The 24,943-nt window shown below is 51.4% G+C and overlaps 10 protein-coding genes across 10 annotated transcripts; 6 read left to right on the top strand and 4 right to left on the bottom strand.

Annotated features, from left to right (window-relative positions):
* Positions 1 to 200: 200 nt before the first annotated feature.
* On the top strand, positions 201 to 1,548 carry NFIA_078100 (sedoheptulose-7-phosphate:D-glyceraldehyde-3-phosphate transaldolase TAL1; the record flags this gene model as incomplete). The annotated part of the gene is made up of 7 exons (XM_001259766.1): positions 201 to 239; positions 323 to 341; positions 407 to 418; positions 481 to 599; positions 657 to 821; positions 876 to 1,259; positions 1,312 to 1,548. The coding sequence occupies 7 exons, from the start codon at positions 201 to 203 to the stop codon at positions 1,546 to 1,548; spliced, it is 975 nt and encodes a 324-aa protein (XP_001259767.1).
* Positions 1,549 to 2,658: 1,110 nt separating this feature from the next.
* sod1 (superoxide dismutase SOD1) lies at positions 2,659 to 3,749 on the top strand (the record flags this gene model as incomplete). Its single annotated transcript, XM_001259765.1, has 5 exons — positions 2,659 to 2,671; positions 3,122 to 3,301; positions 3,355 to 3,506; positions 3,565 to 3,661; positions 3,727 to 3,749. The coding sequence occupies 5 exons, from the start codon at positions 2,659 to 2,661 to the stop codon at positions 3,747 to 3,749; spliced, it is 465 nt and encodes a 154-aa protein (XP_001259766.1).
* Positions 3,750 to 4,310: 561 nt separating this feature from the next.
* Positions 4,311 to 7,181, top strand: NFIA_078080 (putative transcription factor (Snd1/p100); the record flags this gene model as incomplete). The annotated part of the gene is made up of 2 exons (XM_001259764.1): positions 4,311 to 4,448; positions 4,665 to 7,181. The coding sequence occupies 2 exons, from the start codon at positions 4,311 to 4,313 to the stop codon at positions 7,179 to 7,181; spliced, it is 2,655 nt and encodes an 884-aa protein (XP_001259765.1).
* A 739-nt stretch (positions 7,182 to 7,920) lies between these two features.
* NFIA_078070 (SEC14 family lipid-binding protein) lies at positions 7,921 to 9,473 on the top strand (the record flags this gene model as incomplete). Its single annotated transcript, XM_001259763.1, has 4 exons — positions 7,921 to 8,189; positions 8,244 to 8,385; positions 8,472 to 8,852; positions 8,913 to 9,473. The coding sequence occupies 4 exons, from the start codon at positions 7,921 to 7,923 to the stop codon at positions 9,471 to 9,473; spliced, it is 1,353 nt and encodes a 450-aa protein (XP_001259764.1).
* A 410-nt stretch (positions 9,474 to 9,883) lies between these two features.
* On the bottom strand, positions 9,884 to 12,880 carry NFIA_078060 (uncharacterized protein; the record flags this gene model as incomplete). The annotated part of the gene is made up of 2 exons (XM_001259762.1): positions 9,884 to 12,260; positions 12,321 to 12,880. The coding sequence occupies 2 exons, from the start codon at positions 12,878 to 12,880 to the stop codon at positions 9,884 to 9,886; spliced, it is 2,937 nt and encodes a 978-aa protein (XP_001259763.1).
* Positions 12,881 to 13,145: 265 nt separating this feature from the next.
* On the bottom strand, positions 13,146 to 14,643 carry NFIA_078050 (DUF1479 domain-containing protein; the record flags this gene model as incomplete). Its single annotated transcript, XM_001259761.1, has 2 exons — positions 13,146 to 14,315; positions 14,374 to 14,643. The coding sequence occupies 2 exons, from the start codon at positions 14,641 to 14,643 to the stop codon at positions 13,146 to 13,148; spliced, it is 1,440 nt and encodes a 479-aa protein (XP_001259762.1).
* A 560-nt stretch (positions 14,644 to 15,203) lies between these two features.
* On the top strand, positions 15,204 to 16,299 carry NFIA_078040 (putative short chain dehydrogenase/reductase family oxidoreductase; the record flags this gene model as incomplete). Its single annotated transcript, XM_001259760.1, has 3 exons — positions 15,204 to 15,255; positions 15,318 to 15,568; positions 15,634 to 16,299. The coding sequence occupies 3 exons, from the start codon at positions 15,204 to 15,206 to the stop codon at positions 16,297 to 16,299; spliced, it is 969 nt and encodes a 322-aa protein (XP_001259761.1).
* Positions 16,300 to 16,861: 562 nt separating this feature from the next.
* NFIA_078030 (putative amino acid transporter) lies at positions 16,862 to 18,506 on the top strand (the record flags this gene model as incomplete). Its single annotated transcript, XM_001259759.1, has 4 exons — positions 16,862 to 16,952; positions 17,020 to 17,374; positions 17,433 to 17,661; positions 17,715 to 18,506. The coding sequence occupies 4 exons, from the start codon at positions 16,862 to 16,864 to the stop codon at positions 18,504 to 18,506; spliced, it is 1,467 nt and encodes a 488-aa protein (XP_001259760.1).
* An 886-nt stretch (positions 18,507 to 19,392) lies between these two features.
* Positions 19,393 to 20,325, bottom strand: NFIA_078020 (Bax inhibitor-1 family protein; the record flags this gene model as incomplete). Its single annotated transcript, XM_001259758.1, has 3 exons — positions 19,393 to 19,987; positions 20,055 to 20,125; positions 20,179 to 20,325. 3 exons carry the CDS (start codon positions 20,323 to 20,325, stop codon positions 19,393 to 19,395), a joined length of 813 nt encoding a protein of 270 aa, XP_001259759.1.
* Positions 20,326 to 20,723: 398 nt separating this feature from the next.
* On the bottom strand, positions 20,724 to 24,064 carry NFIA_078010 (SPX and EXS domain-containing protein; the record flags this gene model as incomplete). The annotated part of the gene is made up of 7 exons (XM_001259757.1): positions 20,724 to 21,695; positions 21,746 to 21,835; positions 21,883 to 22,056; positions 22,105 to 22,248; positions 22,314 to 23,849; positions 23,928 to 23,982; positions 24,051 to 24,064. The coding sequence occupies 7 exons, from the start codon at positions 24,062 to 24,064 to the stop codon at positions 20,724 to 20,726; spliced, it is 2,985 nt and encodes a 994-aa protein (XP_001259758.1).
* Between the last annotated feature and the right edge of the window lie 879 nt (positions 24,065 to 24,943).

The following is a 24,943-nucleotide window of genomic DNA, read 5'->3' as shown; positions in this document are numbered from 1 at the left end:
CTCGCCCGCCAATCTTGCCCCCCTCCTCCGAGTTAGTAAGTACTTCAATTCTCCTCTCGCCACGTCTTCCGTCTTCGATCCTCTTCCCTTCTTAAACAATTTATATCATTCTCTCCCATCTGTCATTGAACGCCTTCACATACAGATTCAATCTCTCCTGTGTTTGATTAGCTTGTCTGTCTTCCTCACATTACATCACAATGTCTTCCGCTCTCGAACAGCTCAAGGCCACTGGCACCGTAAGTCCAAAGTCAATCATTTCGTGGCCTTTTTGCGCCACATCAGCATGGATCGCTAATCACTAGGTCTACCGTCCATACAGGTTGTTGTCTGTGACTCTGGTGAGTTCTTTCTATCATCGCGGATAGATGGCTGCAAGAACATAGCTAATAGCGCATCTCTCCAGGTGACTTTGCCAGTATGTATCCTCCGTCCCGTTAATATTGCTCAGCCGCGATTCCGATATTGACTACTCTGCAGCCATTGGCAAGTACAAGCCTCAGGATGCTACCACCAACCCCTCCTTGATCCTGGCTGCTTCTAAGAAGCCCGAGTACGCCAGCCTGATCGACGCTGCCGTCCAAAAGGGCAAGAGGGAGGTCTGTCACTCTATGAAAAGCCGCGTGATATTGATCTGTTACTGATCCCCCCGACAGGGCAAGACTCTTGATGAGCAGGTCGACGCTACCCTCGACAACCTTCTCGTTGAGTTCGGCAAGAAGATCCTCGAGATCATCCCCGGCAAGGTCTCCACTGAGGTCGATGCTCGTTTCTCCTTCGACACCCAGGCTTCCGTCGACAAGGCCCTTCACATCATCAAGGTACGCCAGACCTGACCGAATCAGCAGATGACGAGACATAGCTGACTCGCGCAGCTCTACGAGCAACAAGGCATCTCCAAGGACCGTATTCTTATCAAGATCGCCTCCACCTGGGAGGGTATCAAGGCCGCCCACATCCTGCAGTCTCAGCACGGCATCAACTGCAACCTGACCCTCATGTTCTCCCTTGTCCAGGCCATTGCTGCCGCCGAGGCTGGTGCTTTCCTCATCTCCCCCTTCGTCGGCCGTATCCTGGACTGGTACAAGGCTGCGCACAAGCGCGACTTCAGCCCCGAGGAGGATCCCGGTGTCAAGTCCGTTCAGAGCATTTTCAACTACTACAAGAAGTATGGTTACAAGACCATCGTTATGGGAGCTTCCTTCCGTAACACCGGTGAGATCACAGAGTTGGCTGGCTGTGACTACCTGACCATTTCGGTATGTTATCCGTCTTAAATCATTGGCCGGACCAAAGCTAACCTCGAGGTAGCCCAACCTGCTCGAGGAGTTGTACAACTCGACAGCCTCCGTCCCCAAGAAGCTCGACGCCTCCAGCGCCGCCAGCCTCGACATCCCCAAGCGCAGCTACATCAACGACGAGGCTACCTTCCGCTTCGACTTCAACGAGGAGGCTATGGCCGTCGAGAAGCTGCGCGAGGGTATCTCCAAGTTCGCGGCTGACGCCGTCACCCTCAAGGAGCTCCTCAAGCAGAAGATCCAGGCTTAGATTGGGAAATTGCCTTGATCTGTCTTGCTGTTGAATTCTGTTTCTTTTCCTGCTGATGTCTTTCTCTGTTAAAATTGGCGGCATGAAAAATTGGCCTCGTAGATATGAATGAATCATGTAATGAATTCTCCACATCATTTGAAATGGAGTGGTAAATTTTTATCATCAGTCTTCTGGTACTTTTTAGTTGCTCCGTAGGTTTAATGGGAAGGAACATGTTCGAGGATGGTCAGAAAATAGCTGGAGGTGTGCAATACCCGAGGTACGTCATCTGGAACTGAACCACCTCTTCACTCAAGGGAGGGCTGAGATTATTAGATGATCTTCGTGCTTATATCTAAAGCTCGTTATCACGAATGCCGTACAAACAAACACAATCGAGATACATGAATTATCTGACTTCAGTCATTACTTTTTAGATACTGGGTCGCACAGCTGTTGGTTAGCTTACAAATGAAGATCACGGGATTACGGGTTTAGTATGGCAGCCTTTTCCGCGGATCTGCAGCTCTCACTCAGCTCGGACTGAGGAGGTATCTGTATCCGCAGTCGAGACCGAACGGCTTATGAATCGATCTCTTACAAAGAATGATATTTGGTAGTTACTTGGTACAATACCGTACATATCCAGAGTTCCGAAACTGAGCTGTCTAATCGTCGACTACATGAAGAGTTACCTGTTTATACTCCGTACATGCTCTTGACACGATAATACACAAACAAACGTCATTCCGACGACCCCGCCAGCACAGGTGGGGGTAACTATTCTTCGCTTTTTGAGAGGCCAACAGCTCCCAAGGGCCCCAATGAGGAGGTGAAGTCGAGGCGGATGGGTCATGGATGGAAAGCAGACGAAATTGGACCGATTGGAAACCTGTCGAATACGGAGTAGAATAATACCTTGTGAATCCACCCTGTAGTAGTAGGAGCTAATAGGACTGCTATCTATATCCTAACCTAGGTAGTTATTAGTAGTAGAAATTACCCCTCGTCCCAAGGTTTGCCTCTCGATTTCTCCTCGTCCTTTTCCCATCGTCATCTCTGCCATCAACTTTCTCGAATTCTCTGTTCTAGTCATATTTTCAACAAGACACAATTCAAACCGTCAAAATGGTCAAGGCTGGTAGGTGACTTATGCTTATTTGTATTACCTTTCTTGTTTTTCATTGGTATCTGCTTGTCGTTGGGATCCACGATCGACCGTGGCCGGGGACCTTGAGTGAGCACATTTGAGCACCTTGCGATCCGGCCTCGCCAGCTTCCTGGCCTATCATCCGTCATCGTTGGATCCCAACTCTGGGGTAATTAAGCGTACTGGCTGCTCTTGATAGACAATGGATGCTGCTATTCGCTCCTTACTCTGCCTATGCTTCCTGCTTTGGTCTGGTCTACATGGCTAGTGGGAACTGGGGAGCTGTGAACGGGCTCTACCTTATCTGAGCAACCAGTATTCATGGAGTTACGCCCCAGTCAGTGCAGATGAGCGAAACGAACGAGCTTCTGCCGTTTTCTGGAAGCTTTTTGTACTTTTGTGCCGTTCCTACCTTTACAGGATGGCTAACTTCCTTCTCAGTTGCTGTCCTCCGTGGTGACTCTAAGATCACCGGCACTGTCACCTTCGAGCAGGCCGACGAGAACTCTCCCACCACCGTCTCTTGGAACATCAAGGGCAACGACCCCAACGCCAAGCGTGGCTTCCACGTCCACCAGTTCGGCGACAACACCAACGGCTGCACCTCCGCTGGTCCTCACTGTATGTCCTCTTACCAGTGGTTACTGTGAGAACCAGAACTGACCGACATCTAGTTAACCCCTATGGCAAGACCCATGGAGCTCCCGAGGACTCCGAGCGCCATGTCGGTGACCTTGGTAACTTCGAGACCGATGCCGAGGGTAACGCCGTCGGCTCCAAGCAGGACAAGCTTATTAAGCTGATTGGTGCTGAGAGTGTTCTGGGCGTAAGTTTTTGCGGATGGTGATGCATAGAGTTGACGGTGAGCTGACAAACAATGTTAGCGGACCCTGGTCGTTCACGCCGGTACCGACGACCTTGGCAAGGGTGACAACGAGGAGTCCAAGAAGACTGGTAACGCTGGTGCTCGTCCCGCCTGTGGTAAGTCCATCTCGGTCTATAGACACAAAGACGGATGTACGTTAACTTGTTGTCTCTTTCAACAGGTGTCATTGGTATCGCCGCTTAAGCGCGAATCAATTTTGATTAGCATAAAAGTGCTTGGATCATCGTCGGACTGGGGATAAGTAACAGAATGATATTTGTTCGAGTACCAGGAGGGGAAAAATCCAAGAAAGGGGTCCGTTCTGAACTCGCAGCTGTTCAGATTTAAGTACTGAATAGCATTCACGAATTGATGTGCTTTTAAGATGAAATAGTTGCCGCAAATATAGCTATTAATTCACTTGTCAAATTGAATGATCCAAGATCCGTTTAAAAGTTATTTCAAAATCTCCTTACATACTTGGCTGAATGACACCTATCAGTATCGCCAATGGGGCCTGCCCCTGGCTAGAGACACAATTAGCGGCTTCCCCCACACAAAGTCAGGTGGCCCCAAACTGGAAGCTCTCCTCACGAGTTCACCTCGATCTTGATTCCCCATCACTCTCTTGTGTCTTTGCTTTTTTGTTCTCTTAATTATATCATTCAAAATTCCTTCGAAGCAATTGATTGTTGCTGCAACAATCTCTTTTTCTCTTCCCCGTCAATCCCTTATCGTCCCCAAGTCTTCTGTGGCTTCCTCAGCATGCCTCTGGAAGCCCGCGTGAAATCTGTCCTGTCGGGCGACACTGTTGTCCTGTCTCATGTCACGAACCCTGGACAGGAACGCACCCTTAGTCTTGCATATGTCTCAGCTCCTAGACTGAGGAGAGAAGGCGATGAGGTGAGTTTCTAGATTTCTGAGATTCAATTGCTCTCCCTCGCTTTGTTGCTTTTGGAATCCCATCTTTCTGGTGTCTGGATAGGTGGCCTCTAATCTCCGCCCATTCCAGCTCCAGCAAACCCAATTGGCACATTTCATTCTACACATAGCCCTTCAGAAATGTCTTATGCTCTTTGATTGAACTGCTATTCCGAATTGTCACTGACTTATCTCTAGCCATACGGCTTCCACTCCCGGGAATTCCTCCGCGAGGTCCTCGTGGGCAAAGTAATCCAGTTCCAGGTCCTCTACACAATCCCTACCGGCGCCAAGCGTGACTACGGCACAATCAAGCTCCCCGGCTTTGACGCCTCCCTGCCCGATATCAGCGTGCAAGAAGGATGGACCCGCGTCCGTGAAGAGGCCGGCAAACGCAGCGACGAATCCGAAGAGACACTCGCATATCTTGAGCGACTCCGTGCTCTGGAGGACCACGCCCGTACCGAAGGCAAGGGTATGTGGGCTGGGGCAGATAAGGGCCGTACAGAGACTAGCTATGAGGTTGACGACGCAAAATCTCTGGTTGATGAGTGGAAAGACAAGCACCTCGAGGCCATTGTCGAGAGAGTTTTGAACGGAGACAGGCTAGTACTGCGCCTGCTTTTGTCGCCCGATGAACATTTGCAGACGGTCGTTGCAGTTGCGGGAGTTCGCGCCCCGGCCGCGAAACGGGTCAATGCTGAGGGCAAGGAGCAGCCTGGTGAACCCTTCGGGGACGAGGCATACCAGTTCGTCGAGGCGCGGCTTCTGCAGCGCAAGGTTCAGGTGTCCCTTCTCGGTGTCACTCCCCAGGGACAACTGATCGCTACTGTCCTCCACCCCAACGGCAACATCGCCAAGTTCCTCCTGGAAGCCGGTCTTGCCCGCTGCTTCGATCACCACTCAACGTTGCTCGGAGCCGAAATGGCAGCGTTCCGGCGCGCAGAGAAGGAGGCTAAGGATAACAGGAAAGGCATGTTTGCTGGACTTGTCGCGAAGGGTCCTGCTGGCGGGGCCGCCGATCAGGATTACATTGTCAGCCGAGTGCTGAACGCAGATACTCTGATCCTCCGGAACAAGGCCGGTGGGGAGAAGAAGATCAGTCTGAGCAGTGTTAGACAGCCCAAGCCCTCCGATCCTAAGCAGGCACCGTTCCAGGCGGATGCTAAGGAATTCGTGCGCAAGAGGCTCATTGGCAAGCACGTCAAGGTCACAATTAACGGCAAGAAGCCTGCGACTGAGGGCTACGAGGAGAGGGACGTCGCAACAGTGATGCAGGGCAACACCAACATCGCTCTCGCGCTTGTGGAGGCTGGTTATGCTTCGGTCATCCGTCACCGCCAGGACGACGAGGATCGCTCCCCTGACTATGACTCCCTGCTTATCGCCGAGGCGGAAGCTCAGAAAGACGGAAAGGGAATGTGGTCCCCCAAGCCGGCTAAGCCCAAGCAGTACCAGGACTACTCCGAGAGCTTGCAGAAAGCCAAGATGGAAGTTTCGATTCTGCAACGTCAGAAGCGTGTCCCCGCCATTGTGGACTTCGTCAAGTCAGGATCTCGTTTTACCGTTCTTGTGCCCCGAGAGAATGCCAAGTTGACCTTGGTCTTGTCCGGTATCCGTGCGCCCCGCTCAGCTCGCAATCCTGGTGAAGCAGGTGAACCGTTTGGCCAGGAAGCCCATGACTTGGCGAACAAGCGGTGCATGCAACGCGATGTCGAGATCGACGTTGAAACCATTGACAAGGTCGGTGGCTTCATTGGCACTCTCTACGTCAACAAGGAAGACTTTGCCAAGGTCCTGCTGGAGGAGGGTCTGGCCACGGTCCATGCCTACTCCGCCGAGCAGTCCGGTCACGCTACAGAGTACTTTGCAGCTGAGCAGAAGGCAAAGGAGGCCCGGAAGGGTCTGTGGCACGACTGGGATCCAAGCAAGGAGGCTGAGGAGGCTGAAGAGGAAGCTGCCAACGGTAGCAACGGTGCGGAAGGCGAGGCTACCGAGCGTCGTAAGGACTACCGGGACGTGATGGTCACCTATGTCGACCCCGCTTCCGGAAAGATCAAGATCCAGCAGATTGGCACAGGCACCTCTGCCCTGACGGAGCTGATGAGCGCCTTCCGTTCTTTCCACTTGAACAAGGCCAACGACACTCCGCTCCCTGGCCCACCCAAGGCCGGTGATTATGTGGCTGCCAAATTTACTGAGGATGGCGACTGGTACCGTGCCAGGGTGCGTCGCAACGACCGTGAAAAGCAGCAGGCAGAGGTTGTATACATCGACTATGGTAACTCTGAGATCCTCCCATGGTCCCGCCTCCGGCCCCTGAGCCAACCCCAGTTCTCCGTCCAGAAGCTCCGCGCTCAAGCTTCGGATGCCGTGCTCTCTTTCGTGCAGTTCCCCGTCTCCGCCGATTACCTCCAGGATGCCGTCAGCTATCTTGAGGAGCTGACGTATGGTCGGACATTGGTCGCCAACGTCGACTACGTCGCTTCTGACGGAACGATGCACGTTACCTTGTTGGACCCATCCGTATCGAAGAGTTTGGACCAGAGCATCAACGCCGAAATTGTCCGTGAGGGTCTGGCCATGGTTCCTCGGAAGTTGAAGGCCTGGGAGCGTGCTGCCAGCGAGACTCTATCTAACCTGCGCAGCGTCGAGGACGAGGCTAAGCAGGAGAGACGCGGAATGTGGGAGTATGGCGACCTCACCGAGGACTAAGTGATAGGCACCGTCAAGGGGAATGCCTTTCAGCTTGGAACTTGGGAAATGGATCGATTGTATATTTACGGGCAAGGTAAAACGCATCCATGCCTTTGAAAAAATTGGCAGTTCTGCTTTTGGCCAGTCATATTTTTCTGTATCTCTTGATGATATCCCTTAGCATACAGCATAGGATGTCCCTGGAAAGGTTCTAATAAGAATAACCAAAATGAGGCATTTGACAATCATTCGTCCACCTGCTTTCACAGCTTGTCGATCTGCTTGCCGATCAATTCGTAGTGTTACTGTTTGGTGCGATGATTATTGACTGCATAATCTGGTCGGTCTTTTTTTATGCTGACATAATCGCGCTTTATGCAGAGCAACAAACAACTTCTTTTCCGACGAGTTCCAGCAGGGCAAAAGATCTGTTCTCGGCTCTTAAACCGCATCACTTCTCGCAGTTGGATTTGCGCACTGAATATCGGTACACCACTGGAATTCTACGGTCTTTGGACTGCCGACGCAGTGAGGACTAGCCGATCCAAGAACATCGCCTTTCTTAGGACATCCGGGCTTGCCGCGGAGGGGTGTAAGACGAAGCGAAGCGCTGTTTACTAGTCAGCACCGAATCCCCCCGCGACCCTTGCTTTCGCTTTCTTATATTCGCGCATCTTATCTAATCAGTCTGGGGTAAAGAAAACGAAAAAAAGAGAAACCGAGTGGAGTCTCGCACGCAAGACACCCGACTTTCAGAATGCCTTTGTGGCGTACCAAATCCCACCACAGCCAGGCGGAGAGCGATGCATCGTCGATACAACCGGCCGAATACGCCGAGAACGACCCGGCTGCGTCGGCTTCGCAGGCGGCCGGGACGGCGTGGCTCGCTGGCCACTTGAATCACCTCACGCCGGACCAGGAGGAGAAGCTGAAGGAGTTCAAGACGCTGTGTGAGCGGAATGGGTACTATAAGCCTGAGGGGCAGGGTGAGAGTGGGAAGGCCAGTCATGATGATGCGACTATGCTGTGCGTTTCCTCGTGTTCAAGTTGAGAAATCGCATGCTGAAGGGTTACAAACAGGCGGTTTCTGCGCGCGCGTAAGTTCGATGTGAATGGCGCTTGGGGCCAGTTCAAAGATACAGAGGATTGGCGCAAGGAGAATGCCATCGAGGAGCTATATGCGAACATTGAAGTGGACTCGTACGATGCCGCGAGACGGATGGTGAGTCTGGGAACCTATACTCGCTGTGTTTTTATTGAGCCCGTGGATGAACAAGTCACTGACCCCGGTTCCCGGTATGGATATAGTATCCGCAATGGACGGGTCGTCGGGACCGGCGCGGTATTCCCATTTATGTGTTCGAGATCAAGCATCTGAACAGCAAGAATATGGCCGCTTATAATTCCACGATGACGGACCCCGCCTCGACGGCAGAGACGCATCAGTCCTCGACGGTGCCGCAGCGCCTGCTGCGCCTTTTCGCCCTCTACGAGAATCTCCTCCGCTTCGTCATGCCGCTATGCACCCAGCTCCCGCGCCCTCACCCCGAGACGCCGATCGTCTCGTCAACGAACATCGTCGATGTCAGCGGGGTTGGGCTTAAGCAGTTCTGGAACCTGAAGGGGCACATGCAGGATGCGAGCGTGTTAGCTACAGCGCATTACCCAGAAACTCTGGACCGGATCTTCGTACGTTCCTCCCTTCCCCCCACCACCTATCGACTCAGCTGTCTAACATCTACCTACTAGATTATCGGCGCCCCCGCCTTCTTCCCCACCGTCTGGGGCTGGATCAAGCGCTGGTTCGACCCAGTCACCACCTCCAAGATCTTCATCCTATCCGCTGCAGAGGTAAAACCCACCCTCACCTCCTTCATGGACCCCTCCAGCATCCCCAAGCAATATGGCGGCGAACTCGACTGGCAGTGGGGCGATATGCCGAACCTCGACGAGCCCGCACGCGAACTGGTCGGCGCGCTGGAGATCCCTCCTGCCGAAGGCGAGACCAAGCCTTCTTTCACCAAGGGGCCCGTCCTGTTCAAGGGCGACCACGTCGAAATCCTCGGCAAAGTCAACGGCAAGAGCAGACAGAGGACTGTTCCTGTGCCTATGCCTGCCAAGCAAGAAGAGAACACGAATACACCGGATGCAGAACTGGAGGCCAAGATGGCTGCTACGAGCCTAGCGCCAGCAGCATCATCAACAGAGCAATCCGAGGTCCAGTCGGAGAATGAAAACGAAAAGGTTGCGTTGGACAATGTTGCCGCGGAGAAGGTTGCTAACGGGAATGCTCAGACGGTATCTGCTTAGTACCGTAAACATAAATTCCCTTTCGGTTTTCTTTCATCTCCTGGTCCGGTCAGGATCAGTCGCTTAATCTACATACATCAGGCGTCAATGGGCGATTACATAGACCTATCACGTTGAACGGGGCATGTCATAGAAAGACAATTGCATTTATTCCTTGTTCGGTCGCATATTGCGGATGTTCATTCGGCATCTAGCATACGTTACTTAGTGTTTGCTATCGGCGGCGGCCGATGCAACATCAACTTCGTCAATCGATTAGCGGGATTATCTTCCAACTCCGCCTTCTCTATCCAGAGTACTTGCATCGTTTTAATTCTCTAAGTCTCATCAGGTAGATTAGGTCAACAGCAGTTCAATAAACACAATCATGAAGAGAAGTTATATAGCTTGAGCTTGTTTCTCCATCTTTTCTAGGTTGCCTTCCACAGCAGGTTGGTCTGCTTTCTCCGCACCTGTAGTTTGGTCAGTATTTGAATGTCATGAGGCGTACGTACACGCGGGGGTAAGTGTGGGCGGAAGGACAGGAAACGTACCATTGGAGCCAAGATAATCACACCTACGCTCAAAGCCAGAACTGTCATGATGAGCTGCAACTTCGAGAATCCCTTGCCGAGGACATCGAATGCCTGGCTGGGAGTGGCCCGCGTGCCAAAGACGTCCCCTCCAAACGCGAAGATCAAGCTTGTACTCTCGAGCAAAGTTGGGCTGGAGAGGACGGCCTTGATGCCTGCGACCTCGCGGTTGTGTGTGAGGTACCACTTCCCGTCGAACTCGAGGACGGGGTTGTACTTGAACAGACCCTCCTCGGCCTCGGTGGAGGTTGGGTCCCGTTCGACAGGCCGCCGGGGATCTAGCACCGGACGGGGGATGCCAACGATGGAGTTCGAAGCTGGGAGCGTGCAGAGAAGTTGGCGGGTTGTGATACCTTGACGGGTTTGCGTGACGGCCATGTGCGAGATGGGTTCGGGGATGATGAAGGCTTGGGAAATCACATGAGGCAGTGGTAGGATGTCACTACCGTGGATGCTGGAGTAGTTCGACGCAGAGCCCAACGGGCCACGGTCGTTGGGGAGGGGCGACTCGTAGAGCTCCGAAACCACCAGCTGATAACCCTTGGCGTCTGACGGGGTTGGTGGATCGCCATAGAAGGAGTAGACGAACCAATTCTCGGAGATGGCAGAAGCAATAGGTTGACTGGTATCAACGCCCTTCTGAGTGCTGCTGTGAAGGATTTTCCCGGAAATGGCGTCCAGCAAGTAGAATGTGGCCGTGTCTTCACCCACAGCCGTGATCAGAGCCAGGTTCGGGTTCAAGTACTTGTAAAGAACTGACCTGTCGCCCAGAACTTTGCCGATAGACGCAACGGGGTCGTGAGAGGGGCGTGCAATAGCACGCATGATCTTCTGGCCCTGAGCAGGCAGGAATTCCCAGACAGGCGATTTGTTGTCAGCGGCACTCCATCCCAAGACACGGCCGTCGGCACTGAGAGTCACGAAAAAGCCAGGTTTATCCAAAGGCTCCACTGGCACACCATCCTCCTTGACACCAATGGTGATAGGGGTTGAAGGGCCATTGATGACAGCGATAGAAGCGATCTTGCCTGAAGCGGGCGTACGCTTGATAACAGCGCCAGATGTCGTGTTCAGGCTCACTGAGCTACCGTCGTCGGTGTACACAGTGGCGTAGCCAGGTTGGGTGACGATGGCCTTCACGTTCCAGCTGTCTGATTCAGCAGCCTTGACGCTCCAAGAGACAGCGCCGTGATTTCCAGTGTCGATGCCATACACTCGTCCATTCTCAGTAGCCACAACGACGGTTTTGCTGAGTCCAAAGCCGTCAAGGCTCGACACTTCGTCGCTGAGAATACTAGTCAGAATACGCTTAGGTAATTCCTTCAGCCACTCTGGAAGGTGTTGCAGGTCTTTGGCGTGGCGCTTAACACGATGGACATAGGCCTTGTATAAGCTCTCATGCCCCTCAACTTCCAATTCATGAGCGAGATCTTCCTCGTATTCTTCCTCAGCCCAGGAAGCGGCAACCGCTCCATTCAATGCCTCGTATCTCGTCCATTCAGTCTGGCCGTTCCGAATGAGTTGCCAGTCACCCGATGACAAGACTGTTGCGGACCGAACAGCGACGGCGTCCCCCTTGGCGACTACTTCTGATACAGCATGTTGAGCATGCTCAGTCGTAGGCGCCTGCAGCGGCCATCTGCCCAGGACTCCATGAGAGGCAGATGAGACAACCACAGCCTCCGACTGAGTGATGCGGGTAAAGTAGACATTGGCATCAATGTTACTCGTCGCGAAGGCTGATTTCTCTTGCACACGAGGCAGACTATATGCTTTGGAAACGGTCGCCGAGGTCAGATCGATGTGATACACTTCCGCCCAGGAGCTGGAGTCCGTTTCATAGTGGACAAGGAAATGCGGCAACGAGTTAAGCTTCTTCGGGGTGTGAACTTCAATCGACCTGATTTCCTCGCCGCTCGTGTTATCAATGTTAAGTGTATTCACTTGCTTCAGACCGATCTGGTTGATTTTCAAAGCTTTCTGTGCCTTGTCCGTCCAAATGATGACTGGAGAAGCGGTGTTGGCGCCGACGAAGAGAATCGACTCCGGTCCAGACACGTCACTCTCTGTGTTCAAAATATGCTGCTGAGCCTGTCGGCCGGTAAGAGGATCCAATGAAGTAATTTTGATTTTGTAGCCCTTGAGCAGGCCCGATTGTAGAGAGATGTAGAAGACCTCGGTTGCGGAGGATGATATCTGGAGGGGAATGTCACCACTGAATCAAGCCAAAGGAAGGCATTAGCAACAGTATATTTCACCGGGTGATCCATCTTACCTATCATCCTTAAACTCCCACTTCACATCCCCAGATTCAGAATCCAGTCTCCGGAGGACACCTGTCTTGTCACCGTACAGTGCGATCGCATCTCGAGCCGAAGAAGTCGCGCCAGCATCTTCGAGCTCCAACAGCTCGAGGTCGACCACAGGCTCACCAGCGAACCAATTCTCCCAAATCAATTTTCCGTCCAAAGCACTCCATGAAGAGATATAATCGCCCACTGCGCTGACCATCGCATTCGATCCGTCCGAAGCACGCAGGAACGACTGGACCTGGCCATCGTCCTTCGAGAGCAATGATCGGGAAACGTTCTGTCTCCAAACCAACGAGCCATCTCTCGGGTTCACTGCACCGAGAAGCAGCTTCTGTGAGAGAGTATAGAGCAGCGAGGCATTAGAGGAGGAGGAAGGCTTGAGGAAGAAAGTCGAGTGTGATGAGGGAGTGCCCAGGAGCGCATGGTGGAAATCGATATGATTGACCTCATCAGGATAGATGGCCACCGTTGAGGGAACGCATGAGGTGAGCAGCAAGAGTGCCACCCGTAGCCACATTTTCATAACCTCAGCTCCAAGCGGTCATTGGAGGTTTAAGGTGGGCTGTTGGACAGTAAGGAGTCGGTGGTCGACAGGTATCTGATGGCGGAGATGATGATGCCACTGTTGATTGGTGGTGCGGGCGGTGATGAACGCTAGGCTAAGGTGAGTTTGAGCTACGATGCTACAGACTATGTATCCCACAACAATGGCAATGAAGAATGAGAAGTTGACACACTATATACAGATGAACTGATAATTTACATGAAGAAAGCTTGGAAGTAATCCCTCAAGCTTGGCCAAAGCACGCCTTGTTTGCTGCTTCAACAACTTTCTTCTCTCCCTCAGTCATGTCACCAGTTACTTCCCAAGGCTTTCCGCCCATACCCATGGCTTGCAGGCCATCAGGGTTCACAGAAGACCAGTCCAATGCACCCTTAAAACCTGCCTCACCCGGACCTCCAGCGCCGGGAAAATCCCAAGGTGGTGAATAGGCGAGAGCCGCGTTCCGCTGCTTGAGGAGATAATCCACATTCATCTCGCACATTGGAGTGGCAGGAATATAGAGGACACTGGAATCACCATTGCCCTTATGCTCCTTGTCCACGGAATGCAACGAGTCGCAGTGCCAGGCGACATAATCGCCCGGTTCGACCTCTGGGACCGAAACCATGGTGGTGTCGAGTTCAAGGTGAGGATGGGTGACTGGATTGTATTCTTGGCAAGCACCTGGCACGGAACCCGGAAACGTGGCGTCCAGGTTGGGCTGCAATGTCTTCGCATCGAAAAATGGACGCAGAATGGTATAGGCGGTGCTCTGAACGAGCATAGGGCAAACATGCAGCGAGCCTTCTCCAGGGCCAGTGTTGGACATCGAAAGCCAGCCCTGGAAGAATCTCAGCATAGAGCATGCTCCCGCTCCATTGTACAAATCCATCTTAGCGGAAACGCGGTGCTTCGCGTCCCAAGGGTCGTATTCTTCCCATTTGCCCTCCAAGATCTTGGTGTAGACCCGCGAATACTCTGGATCCTCCCAACGCTCGAGTGAACCCCCATCCACGTGGGGACCAAGCGAAAATTTACCATCTCCCGGCTGCCTGATACGGAGGCGGTCCGCATATGTCAGAGGGTATCTGGTAGATATCCGAGTCGCCGGGTCAGATGAATGCCAGAGACGCTGCAAGAAACGCTGAGTTTCGAGCATGTTGGGATGTGCTCGAGCCTCGGCCTGCGAAGGAGTCCAGTACAGTTCGAAGACAGCGGGTGAGTCAGGCGGAAAGGCCTTGACTCGCTCCTTATTCGCAGCGACATACTCTTCAACCCTATCTTTCCAACCTCGAGCTTCTTTTCGAGGGATCACATTTCTGATCACGACAGATCCGCGGTGCAATATCTCAGCAAGGACTCTATCCGAGACTCTGCCGGACACAATATCTGCATATTGTACCGATGGTATAATCTGCCAGCTGTCAGCATCCTAGTGAAAAATGATCACAATGAATTGCGGAATGACATACATCGCTGCCCTTGACCTTGATCTCATGCACCTCTTTCTCTAGGCTTTCAAGGAGTCTCTTCCAGCTTTGCACTAGAGCCTTCTCATTTTTCTCGAACAGCCTTTGTTTCAGCTCCTTGAACCGTGGAGGCAGCGGTTCCGGTTTGTAGTCAGGTCGCAAGCTTGGAAACACACTGGAAATGTCCCCGGCGGTCTTGGTCATGTGTGATGTTGATGTTGACGTAGAGGCAGCACGAACGGCCGTTCTAGAGAGAAGTTTCGACGCCGACATACTGATGAAATGCTTGCTCGTAGTAGACTGTTGATCTGTGTTTCATATTTCAACTCGAAATCTTTCCCTGATTTATATATACTGTTGCCATCGGTATGACAGTATAGATCGGTGGAGAACTGGGCGGGATACCGCAAATGGTAGGCGGCACGCTTTCCAAATAAGGCAAGTGTCCGCTCTGATGCGGAGTATGGCAAAAACGCCATGATTAACAGAACATGCTCTTCGGCTTTTAACTCAAGGCAAATGGATACGATCCACATCTAATTTACCATGGAAAAAACCATAGTCATGCGACAAACTTGGATCAAACTAATGTTCTTGTGGAAGTAGAGCATCATTATCTATAAGTCGGCATTCTTCCGGGTTGGAGCAGTCACCCTCGGGCCAATTCAACCCCGCGCACCCCCTCAATCCATTGATTCAAGGTGATACGACAGCAAGGAATCAGCAAGATTCTCCGACAGGGGGCTTGTACTGCTATGGCATTTAAGCGTAGACCTGTCAACCTTGGGAGAAGCCCTCTCCTCAACCAGACTCCACCTTGAACCTTCAACAAGATGGCTTTCTCCGTCAAAGGAAAATCCGCCATCGTAACGGGTGCAGGTTCAGGTAAGACGTATTCAGCCATCTGAGACCCTCACTACATGTATATCTTGCTAAAACCATCATAGGCATCAACTTATGTTTCGCCAAAATCCTGCTTGAGAATGGGTGCAACGTTCTAATCGCAGACCTGGCCCTTCGGCCCGAGGCGCAGGAGGTGGTAAACAATTATTCCAGTCAGTCAAACACACCCAATCGAGCCGTCTTCCAGAGAACAGATGTCGTCGACTGGGAGCAGCTAGAGAGAATGTTTGAGGTTGCGGTGAGAGAGTTTGGTGATGTCAACATTGTATGTCCAGGTGCTGGAATCTACGAACCGGTAAGTTGTGCACGGCTGATCTTACCTCCGACTCATATTGTGAGTTGTTTGCTGATGGCTCTCAGCACTGGTCCAATTTCTGGCGACCTCCCGGGGCTCCAGAAAGCCGTGATCCACGAGATGGAGGTCGATACGCTTTGCTGGATATCAACCTGACACATCCGATCCGCACGACTCAGTTGGCTATATCTCACTTTCTGCGCAATCGAAGTAGCGAAAGACCGAAGCATATCATCCATATTTCCAGTATCGCAGGGCAGAGCCCAGCACTGGCCGCGCCAATATATGTAGCTACGAAACACGCGATCAATGGTCTGGTGCGATCGTTGGCCAAACTGGACAGCAAATTTGGCATCCGTGTGACTGCTGTTGCCCCGGGAGTCATCAAAACACCACTATGGATGGATCATCCAGAAAAACTGAAGATGGTTGACGACAAAGCCGACGAATGGGTAACCCCGGAAGAGGTGGCTGAGGTGATGCTAGCTCTTATCCAGCAGGACAGTGTCAGCGAAATTATTGGAGACAAATCGGGCCAAGGCACTCAATTCCCCGTGCAAGGGGGGACCATCTTGGAAGTCTCCAAGAGCGTTCGCGCTGTCAGTCCATTCAATGACCCTGGACCAGCAGGACGACGGGGAAACACTGTGTCGGACATGAACAAGGTAGAGGATGAGGTATATGATTTGCTTTCGACGGAAGGATGGGGAGCGCCAAAGACAAAGCTCTAGCTCTACTTCATGTAGCTTCAGTGGGGAATATGATGAACACCTTGATAGTTGACAGTAATATGGAGATACTGTGTACTCCATAGATCCGTAGATAACCGTGCGATAAGCAGATGATCAGTCAGCCACGCTAAACCCTGATGGGCCGGAATTGCCCTCCGCTTTTTGTCGCAAGTCTGGCTGGGCCTGGCACCATCTCAACTCCAGTCATCATCCCCGGCCTCCCTAATGTAGCCCCTTCAGAGTTGACCTTCTTGCTTTCACATCTTCACTCGTTTACACTTTTTTTCTTGGTACTTCTATTTCCCTCTGCTGGCCTGACTTGTTATGTTGGACGACTCCCATCGCACCTTCAGGTTGGTGATAACGACTTTACAACAGCCCTCGTGCCCACTACCCTTATCAGTTAGAAGGTCATCTCCACACCCTCACCAAAGATGATGGGAGAGGATGCTGTAGTCGGGGTCGGCCCCGGCGATGGACTCCGGAATTCGTCGCGACGGTATTGTTGATCTGATACCACTCCATATGTTTTGGGCGGACTTGTTGCTAATCAGTGGCAATCATGCTTAGACGTGGAGCACGGGGAAAACGATCATCGGGGTTTCAAGGTGATGCCAGTTGGATCAGCTGCGTGATCAACCTTGTCAATACGAGTAAGTTATACTGATTGGGACATCGATTTCATATATTTCCGGAGCTGATAGAACCGTGTCTCAACAGTTATCGGTGCCGGCGTTTTGGCGATGCCGCTCGCCATCTCTCGCATGGGAATGGCCCTCGGTATCTGCGTCATTCTCTGGTCTGGAATGACCGCTGGACTCGGCCTCTACCTTCAGGCTCGATGCGCACAGTACCTCGACCGAGGCAGTTCGTCTTTCTTCGCCCTATCGCAGCTCACATATCCCAATGCCGCCGTTATTTTCGACGCTGCTATCGCGATTAAATGTTTTGGAGTGGGGGTCAGTTACCTCATCATCATTGGTGACTTGATGCCAGGTGTGGTACAGGGCTTCGTTGGTACCACTCCAGCATATGAGTTTTTGGTGGACCGGCATTTCTGGGTTACTGCTTTCATGTTCGTTGTCCAGCAACTCCCAAAGTTGAGTTGGACCTGTGCTGACGACTCGTCCCAGGTTGATTGTCATTCCTCTCTCTTATCTCCGACGTCTGGACTCACTGAAGTATACGAGTATCGCCGCTCTGGTGTCAATGGGTTACCTGGTCATACTGGTTGTCTATCATTTTGTCAAGGGAGACACAATGGACGAACGAGGCCCCGTCCGTCTGATCCACTGGGCTGGTCCCATCCCGGCGCTCAGTAGTCTTCCGGTCATCGTCTTTGCATTCACGTGTCATCAGAATGTAGGTCGCCTGCACGGTTTTGACTGCAGACATAGCACGCTGACAGGAAGCAGATGTTCTCTATATTGAACGAAATTAGCAACAACAGTCACTTCCGGGTGACAGGCGTTGTGCTTGCCAGTATCGGAAGCTCTGCAGCGACCTACATTCTCGTGGCTATCACAGGCTATCTCTCTTTCGGAGACAACGTCGGGGGTAACATTGTGAGCATGTATCCACCAGGTGTTTGGGCGACCATTGGACGTGCCGCTATCGTCATGCTTGTCATGTTCTCATATCCGCTTCAATGCCACCCGTGTCGAGCCTCTATTGATGCAGTGCTTCGCTGGAGACCTAAGCCTGCCGCTGGAAACGAGAACTCGCCTCACCGTCACCCTCTGCTCGGACCCAGGGGCCACCGGGCCCCCGAGCCCATGAGCGATCTGCGGTTCTCACTCATTACGACGACAATTCTTATCCTAAGCTATATCGTGGCGATGACCGTTTCCTCGCTCGAAGCGGTGTTGGCCTACGTTGGTAGCACCGGAAGTACCAGCATCAGCTTCATTCTTCCGGGCCTTTTCTACTACAAAATTTCGTCTCCTGACTCACCAACCCATCAGCGACTCATGAAAGAAGATGATGAAGCAGTTGACAACATTCTCTCTGACGACGACAACTCCGACGAAAATGATATCGAGGGCGGCCAGAACCTTCCACTTACCGACAGCGCAATTCTCCGACTTACCAACCGACACTGGCGCCGAGGCCTGCTGCGAAAGTTGAGTTTAGCGCTCGTGGTATACGGCATCCTTGTCATGATCGTGTGTTTGATTGTGAATACATTCTTCATAGCTTCGCACTGAAATCGTCATGTCACTATGATGAATATGGTCGCGTGCTATCGTCTCCCTTTTATGATAAACTTGATTCGAATCATTCCATTGCTTTTCCTCCCGCGTTCACTTCATCATTCTTTTGGAGCAGGCGTGTCTGGACAACTTTCCTCATTTCATAGTGTGACTTGACCCGAAACCCCTTCCTTTCTATGTTACCTACTTATTTACTGCTTGCAACTTTGTCGCGGCGATACCATCCATAGGCGTTGGAAGGTCAGTTTGGATCGGCCTAGCTGATATGTTTACATTTTCTTTTAAAGGTTCTTACCTTTTAGTTCCATGTTTACCTTTTACTTTGATAGATATCAGGTTCATTCCATTGAGTCGTGAAATCATCATACCAAGAATGCCTCTTGATCAGGCGAATGGTGTTTGCTTTCATAGTATGATGACACTTTATTATGTTACTAGGGACTATTACCAGGAAATTTTTGGTCTACTTGCCACTCATGTAGGCTTACATCTCATTATCTGTTCACAAATCATTGCTTGATATTCTGAAAATAAGCTACTATTCTAAATGGTACTGGTGTCACAAGAATTGCCTGGTTCCTATTATGATAGAGATTCGATCATCGGCTAGAGCCCCGACTGTAGCAAAGGAGCAGGAAAAAGGAGTGCAAGGGGGAACACTCATTAATAGAATACGGGATAAATCATGGTCAAGGGGAGTGAATGAAAATAGTTAAGGTTTGATAGTTAGCCTGGAACGCTGCAGATTAAACCGCCAATAGTGCTGTCTTCTTCAATTCGTTATTGCTAGACCATTGGCGAGATTGAGCATAGGGTGTGTTTGACCATCTTTGAATTCGACTGGTGGCCACCGCGTATGATGTATCCATATCGGAATTACTTACTGATTATTCTGGTTGTTCAAAATCCGCAGAATAGCCAGGAACAGGTTGAGGATGTCCAGGTAAAGCGAGATCGCAGCGGCAATCTCCTCCTCAACATGGTAATGGCGCATAACCAGCTGAGTATCGACGAGAATATAAGCCGAGAAGATCAAGGCCGCCAGACCACCGTAGATCAGCTCCGCGGTGCTATTGTACGGGAAGAACGCCGACATGAACCCGAAGAGAATCAGGAACCACAGGCCCCCGAAGAGGTAGGGCATCCAGTTCGTGAAGTCGTATTTGGTCTGGCAGGCGAACAGGGTGAGCGCGACGAAGATGCCCAAGGTGAGGATGAGCGCTTGGACGACGATGCGGGCGTCATAGAAGGAGGTCACGACGCTGATGGAGTAGGCTTCTAGCAGGGTGAAGCCGGAAAGGAAGAGGAGGTTGGCGGGGTAGCTCTTGCGCTTCCAGTACGTGACGAGCATGAAGCCGAGGGCGCCGAAGACGGAGACCATCATGAGCCAGAAGTTGGACTGGATCCAGAGGCGGTAGCTCTCGCTGAAGAAAGAGATGGAGCTCATGATTGTTGTGAGAAGGAGCTGGATGGTCCTGACCGCGGGGATTATTGTTAGAGTGCCAGGCGCTGTATGTATCGCTTGCGAAGGGAACTGCTTACAGGATGGCGTAGACCTTGCGGATGAACTGCATACGGATGGGCAGGGTGCCCTCCGCAACGGTGCCCCCAAACTACGGCTTACAATCAGCATTGTCATCTATCGATGAGTTCGGGTTGCGCATACCTTGAAGTCGTCGGGGACATTGTCGTCCTCACTGCGAGGCGCATCACTGCTCGCGGTTGCCTGATAAGATGGCGGGGCCTGAGGGTAGGGTCGGTCCTCGAAGGAGTCCCTTTGAGGAGCTGGTTCGTATCTGGCGTTGGCAGCCATTTTGCTGCAGGTACGGGGCTGAAAAAGTCTCTCTTGGAGTACAAAGATGGTCGAAGACGATGAGACCTCTGATGGACGAGGATGGGAAGGCGACAGATAGGCTCGATATGATGAGGCCGGGGGCGCTTCCGGACCATGTGACGTCTTCCATCACGTGGTGCCGCCGCAGCATAGAACGAAGTCGACAAGTCGTCGAACATGAAAGAAAACAAAGAAAATTACAAAGGAAGGTCGTAGAACTCGTATTATCAGTAATTGTATTATCTTCTATATTCGTAAAATCATGGCATAAACAAATCAGGGAGTCATTGATCGAAATGCTACCGTTAAGACGCCAAATATGTGCAAGAAATTGGTTCATATTCCCGACGAACTCTCCCAATAGTCCATTACTTGGGTCATATTTGAGCGTTTGCATCTGACAAGCGTTCTGACACAGCTTCATCTGTGTCGGTATCTTGTCTAGGGTCAACCGGATCATCTTCCTCTTCGTCGCTTGTGTCGTCGGTTGTTGTCGGGCCATGGGTTGCAGAAGCCCCAGTCAGTTGATCTGGACGCTTCCTCCGCTCGAAGTCTTGGGCGTGAGCAGTCGCCATAAGCGAACCAACGCGAGAAAGGCCGCGCGGATGAGTAGTCAGCCCTGGTATAATTGGCGTTCCCTGTTCAATGTCTGCAGGAGCGGGCAGAGGTGTGGTGGCGTGTTGATCCTGAAGCTGCAAATCCTCCCCTGGACGGTCCACTTCGACCTCGGGAGAAGCCACTTCATAGGGCAAAGGAACATCCCTTGATGCTCGGAAAAGGAGCACGTTGGTACAGTGTTCATTTTCCACACGGAATATCGTCCAGACGCCCCTTCGAAAGATCTCAGACAGGGCGACCATAAAACTCAGTAAAGCTGAGTGTTGCATATCCCTGGCAAAAATAGCATAGTAAATCCAGTTGAAACGTATGATGACATCGGCGACCATCGCGGCGTAGTAGACCCAAACCTTTCGGAATGCCAAAACTTCGCGCAATAGTGGATGTTTGGCATAGGGATTGCCCAAACTCCAGTCCATAATCAAGTCCCAAACTGAGGTATAGACGGCGTTGAGCAAAGCAAAAGTGACAAAGGGAGCCTGGAACCGCGTCATCTTCTCGATACGGTACATGCTCAATGTGGCGTAATAAAGGACTCCGAACATGTATTTGCCAAAATTCACGAGATGTGGAAATACGTTTTTCGTATCCCCATAACGTCGGAGGCATTGCAATGCTCGCCAAATCGATGGTAAGCACTGGAAGAATCCTAGGAGCCGGGAGTGGGATGAATTGCATTGTGGAGCATTGTTCCAGTGACGTGCGTAAAGGCAGAAGAATAACTCGATGTTCTTTCAAATATTAGCAGACTATCTTTTGAGATGCATTGGATAGAACTCACCCCCATAGCGTATGTTTGCGAGCAATACATATCGCCAAGGAAGAAATCGCGGAACTCAACAGGATATAAACCAGCGAGCAGAAGACGCCACTATTTTTGTCAGCTGAATCTCGTTGAACAATACAAAGGTCACTTACGTTGGAATATGCCCACCATTTTCGACTTCTGTGGTATAACACACGCGCAGGCAGGAACAAAATAATCATTGTGAGGCCGATCAGGACAACAGGCCAATAGACATACATGGAATTTATGGTGAGGAAATTAAGCCACATAAACAAGCCTAGCATGAACATGAAGAAGCAAGGTAGCTGTCAAGAGTTAGATAAACCTGAGACATATGAGGCAAGGGATCGTACCTCGGACAACTGACGCCAATCAAGAGCATGCCGCGTGTCATATTCAAAGACAAAAACGTAGTTTATCTTAGTCTTAGTCCAGACCATGCAGTCGAAGCAGAAGAGGAGGAAATGAAGGACAATAAGAAAGTAACCGCCATATATCTGCTACAGTCAGTTACGGAGTTATATGTGACGACATGGCCATCTTATTGCGAGGCGACACTGACCTGAAGTAGATAGCTGGTTTGGACCTGTACACTAGGGTCCGAGTGCTCAAGGTGCCGCGTGGCGTAGATCAACGACTGGATGCCGAACAAGACACCAGCCATTGAAAGAAGACCGGCACGGAACGTGTTTGGAGAATAATCGCCCGACTTGTTGATCGTATGGCGAAGTTTGGAGATGGTGATTTTGCGATTGCCATGCTCGAGATAGCGAGCATATAGGTCTTCGGTAGCAGCCATCAGGTTCTCTACGACTTCACTCTGAACGAACCACGCTTTGTTAACTCTCTCTGACATGTACCTCATCGTAGGGCGTGCATTGACCAGCTTGTCATATTTCTTGTTGATCTTCCGGAAGGCAGTGCGATTGAGGTAGGCATACGCCTTCAACAGCTCAAGGCCGCGGTAAAACTCTTGGAGTGCATATTTCAGCTTCCGTTTCGCAAACCGATAGGTAACTTCATCGTTCTGTGAGTCCTCTGGCCGGCGCATGAAGTCTCTACGACCCGAAACTGCCTCGGGATTCTGCGCTTGAAGTGCGGCCGGCGTGTTCATCTGCGCCAGCGCTTCGGAATTCTTCCCGATGCGACCACGCCCCAGCAATGTTTCCTTCAGGTGAAAGGCACTGAGAGCATTCAGTGTGCTGAACCCGTTCGACTGATGCGCTTCATCTTTTTTGGATTTTGACTTGGTGCCCAAAATCTCTTGTATCCGCCTATCTCGCATGATATGCAGCTGTTGTCGGAGGACTTGTAAGCGCTGGGTGGCTTCATCCTCCTTCATCTGGTAGAAAGATTCGATCTTGACCAATTCGCCGTCCAGAAACGCAAAAAATTCATCCTCTCGTCGTTCGACCTCTGATACTGGAGTGTCAGTCTCCGCGCGTTTCTCGGGCGGTTCCCAGTCTGGGTGCGAGAAGACACGCTTAAGTATTTGAGAAGCCCTCGTAGTGGAAGGTCCTGCCAAATTGTTTCTCAAGCTTCCCTTGCTCCCCGCGTACTTTGCGGCAGGACTTTTACTGGCGGCATCATGAGACAGACTTCGATTGGTGTCACGCCGAGACATCACAGGCGATGGGGTCTTCGGTACACCTCGACGTATTGTGTCTGTTGGGGGCGAATAGGAGATATCATCCTTCGGATCGAGTGCTGGGTCAGGGAGCTCTAGAGAGACTAAATCCGAAGCTGCGCCATGTTGTGGGGGTGACGCTATGATACTGCCGTAACTTCCCAGGACCGCGGAGAAGCGCGATCCCGGGACTCGCAAGGGCTGACGTTCATCGCGTTGGCCAGGAGTCGATCTGGACGTCGTCGCCGCATGGGCATCGCCCCGGATCGGGATTGACGGGCTGAGGAACGAATTGGAAACTTCGAGTCTCTTGTTGTCTGAGGTTTGACCAGGCGAGGAGTGAAACGTGCCAGAGGGTGTAATAGTCTGATCACCAGGTCCAATAGCTGTACGTCTGAGAGACGGATGCCGAGGACTTCGATTGGCCTTTTGAATTGCCCGAGCGATAGCTTTGACTTTCTTCTTGCCGGTCTACTCGGAGAAAAATCAAAGTATCAGCACGAGATCATGTGATTGAGAGATAACATCCATGACACACAGATAGCCTACCTTGTAATCCAGGTATTTAGCACGCCATTCAGGAACCAGCTCCTGTTCTAACTCTCTGTTGATTGATTGTATGTTAGCTCTCCGTCTGCTGTGCGGGGTGTATGGAGAACGGGGATCACGAACTTGGCGAACTTCATCCTGGGGAGCAGACGGGATTGTGCATGATAATAAAAGACGGAATGAAGACAGGGGCCTGGATGATCAAACTTGATTGGATCCCATTGGGAGCTTAGGGAAGATCTGCCGAAGGATGAAGAGGGCGTTTTTGTCTTCGCCCAGAGATCGCTGCTAGTAGGCTGCTAGTGATATGGAGATAATTACTTGCAGGCGGCGCGCACTTTTGGCTTCGTTTCAATTACGACAGCCGGGGATAGTCTGTCTAGTCGGGGAGGAAAAAACAGCCATCACACCAAGAAAGGGAGTGACATATGAAATGTCCTAGAAAATTGGAACAGAATCACGAAAGTGAGCAGTGCGCCAAAGCCCAAAAGACAAAGAATGAAGATCGGAGGAGCTAGAGAAAAAAACTAGTTTGGCAAAATCGCAAGAAAACTTCAAACTGGAGGAAAAAGTCGTCATCAGGGATTCTGGCCTGTTTGAAGCTGCCAAGAAGAAAGTAGATCCTAAGGCGGATAAGGTAGGCGAGTCGACGACTAATTCTCCAAGGAACCAAGGAAGAAAGCATTCAATTGAGTGAGAGACGGTCCTCTAGCAACTCTAGCTACCGGACTAGTCCTCGTATCTGGCAGCAACATAAGCCGACAATAGAGAAAACGCACGCTGGTTGGTCAATCACCATAGACAGGCGCACGTGCAGCATGCGACGAGTTCATTTGTGCATCCACAACGGCTTGCATTTTGCATCAGTTTCAGATGCTCTGGTTGGCTGGTAGGTATTTACGATTACTCGGAAGAAAAAGTCTATCTCTCGATGATCACTCGACTGAAGCGCATATCGATCCATCGCATATCTAGCGGGCTCTATGGCTCTATTTCCAGGATGTTTTCATCAGAGC

This window comes from Aspergillus fischeri, genomic scaffold (assembly GCF_000149645.3).
Source record: "Aspergillus fischeri NRRL 181 1099437636264 genomic scaffold, whole genome shotgun sequence".
Lineage (NCBI taxonomy): Eukaryota > Fungi > Ascomycota > Eurotiomycetes > Eurotiales > Aspergillaceae > Aspergillus > Aspergillus fischeri.
The sequence above is the reverse complement of the archived record's forward strand: the minus strand, read 5'-3'. Positions and strand labels throughout refer to the sequence as shown.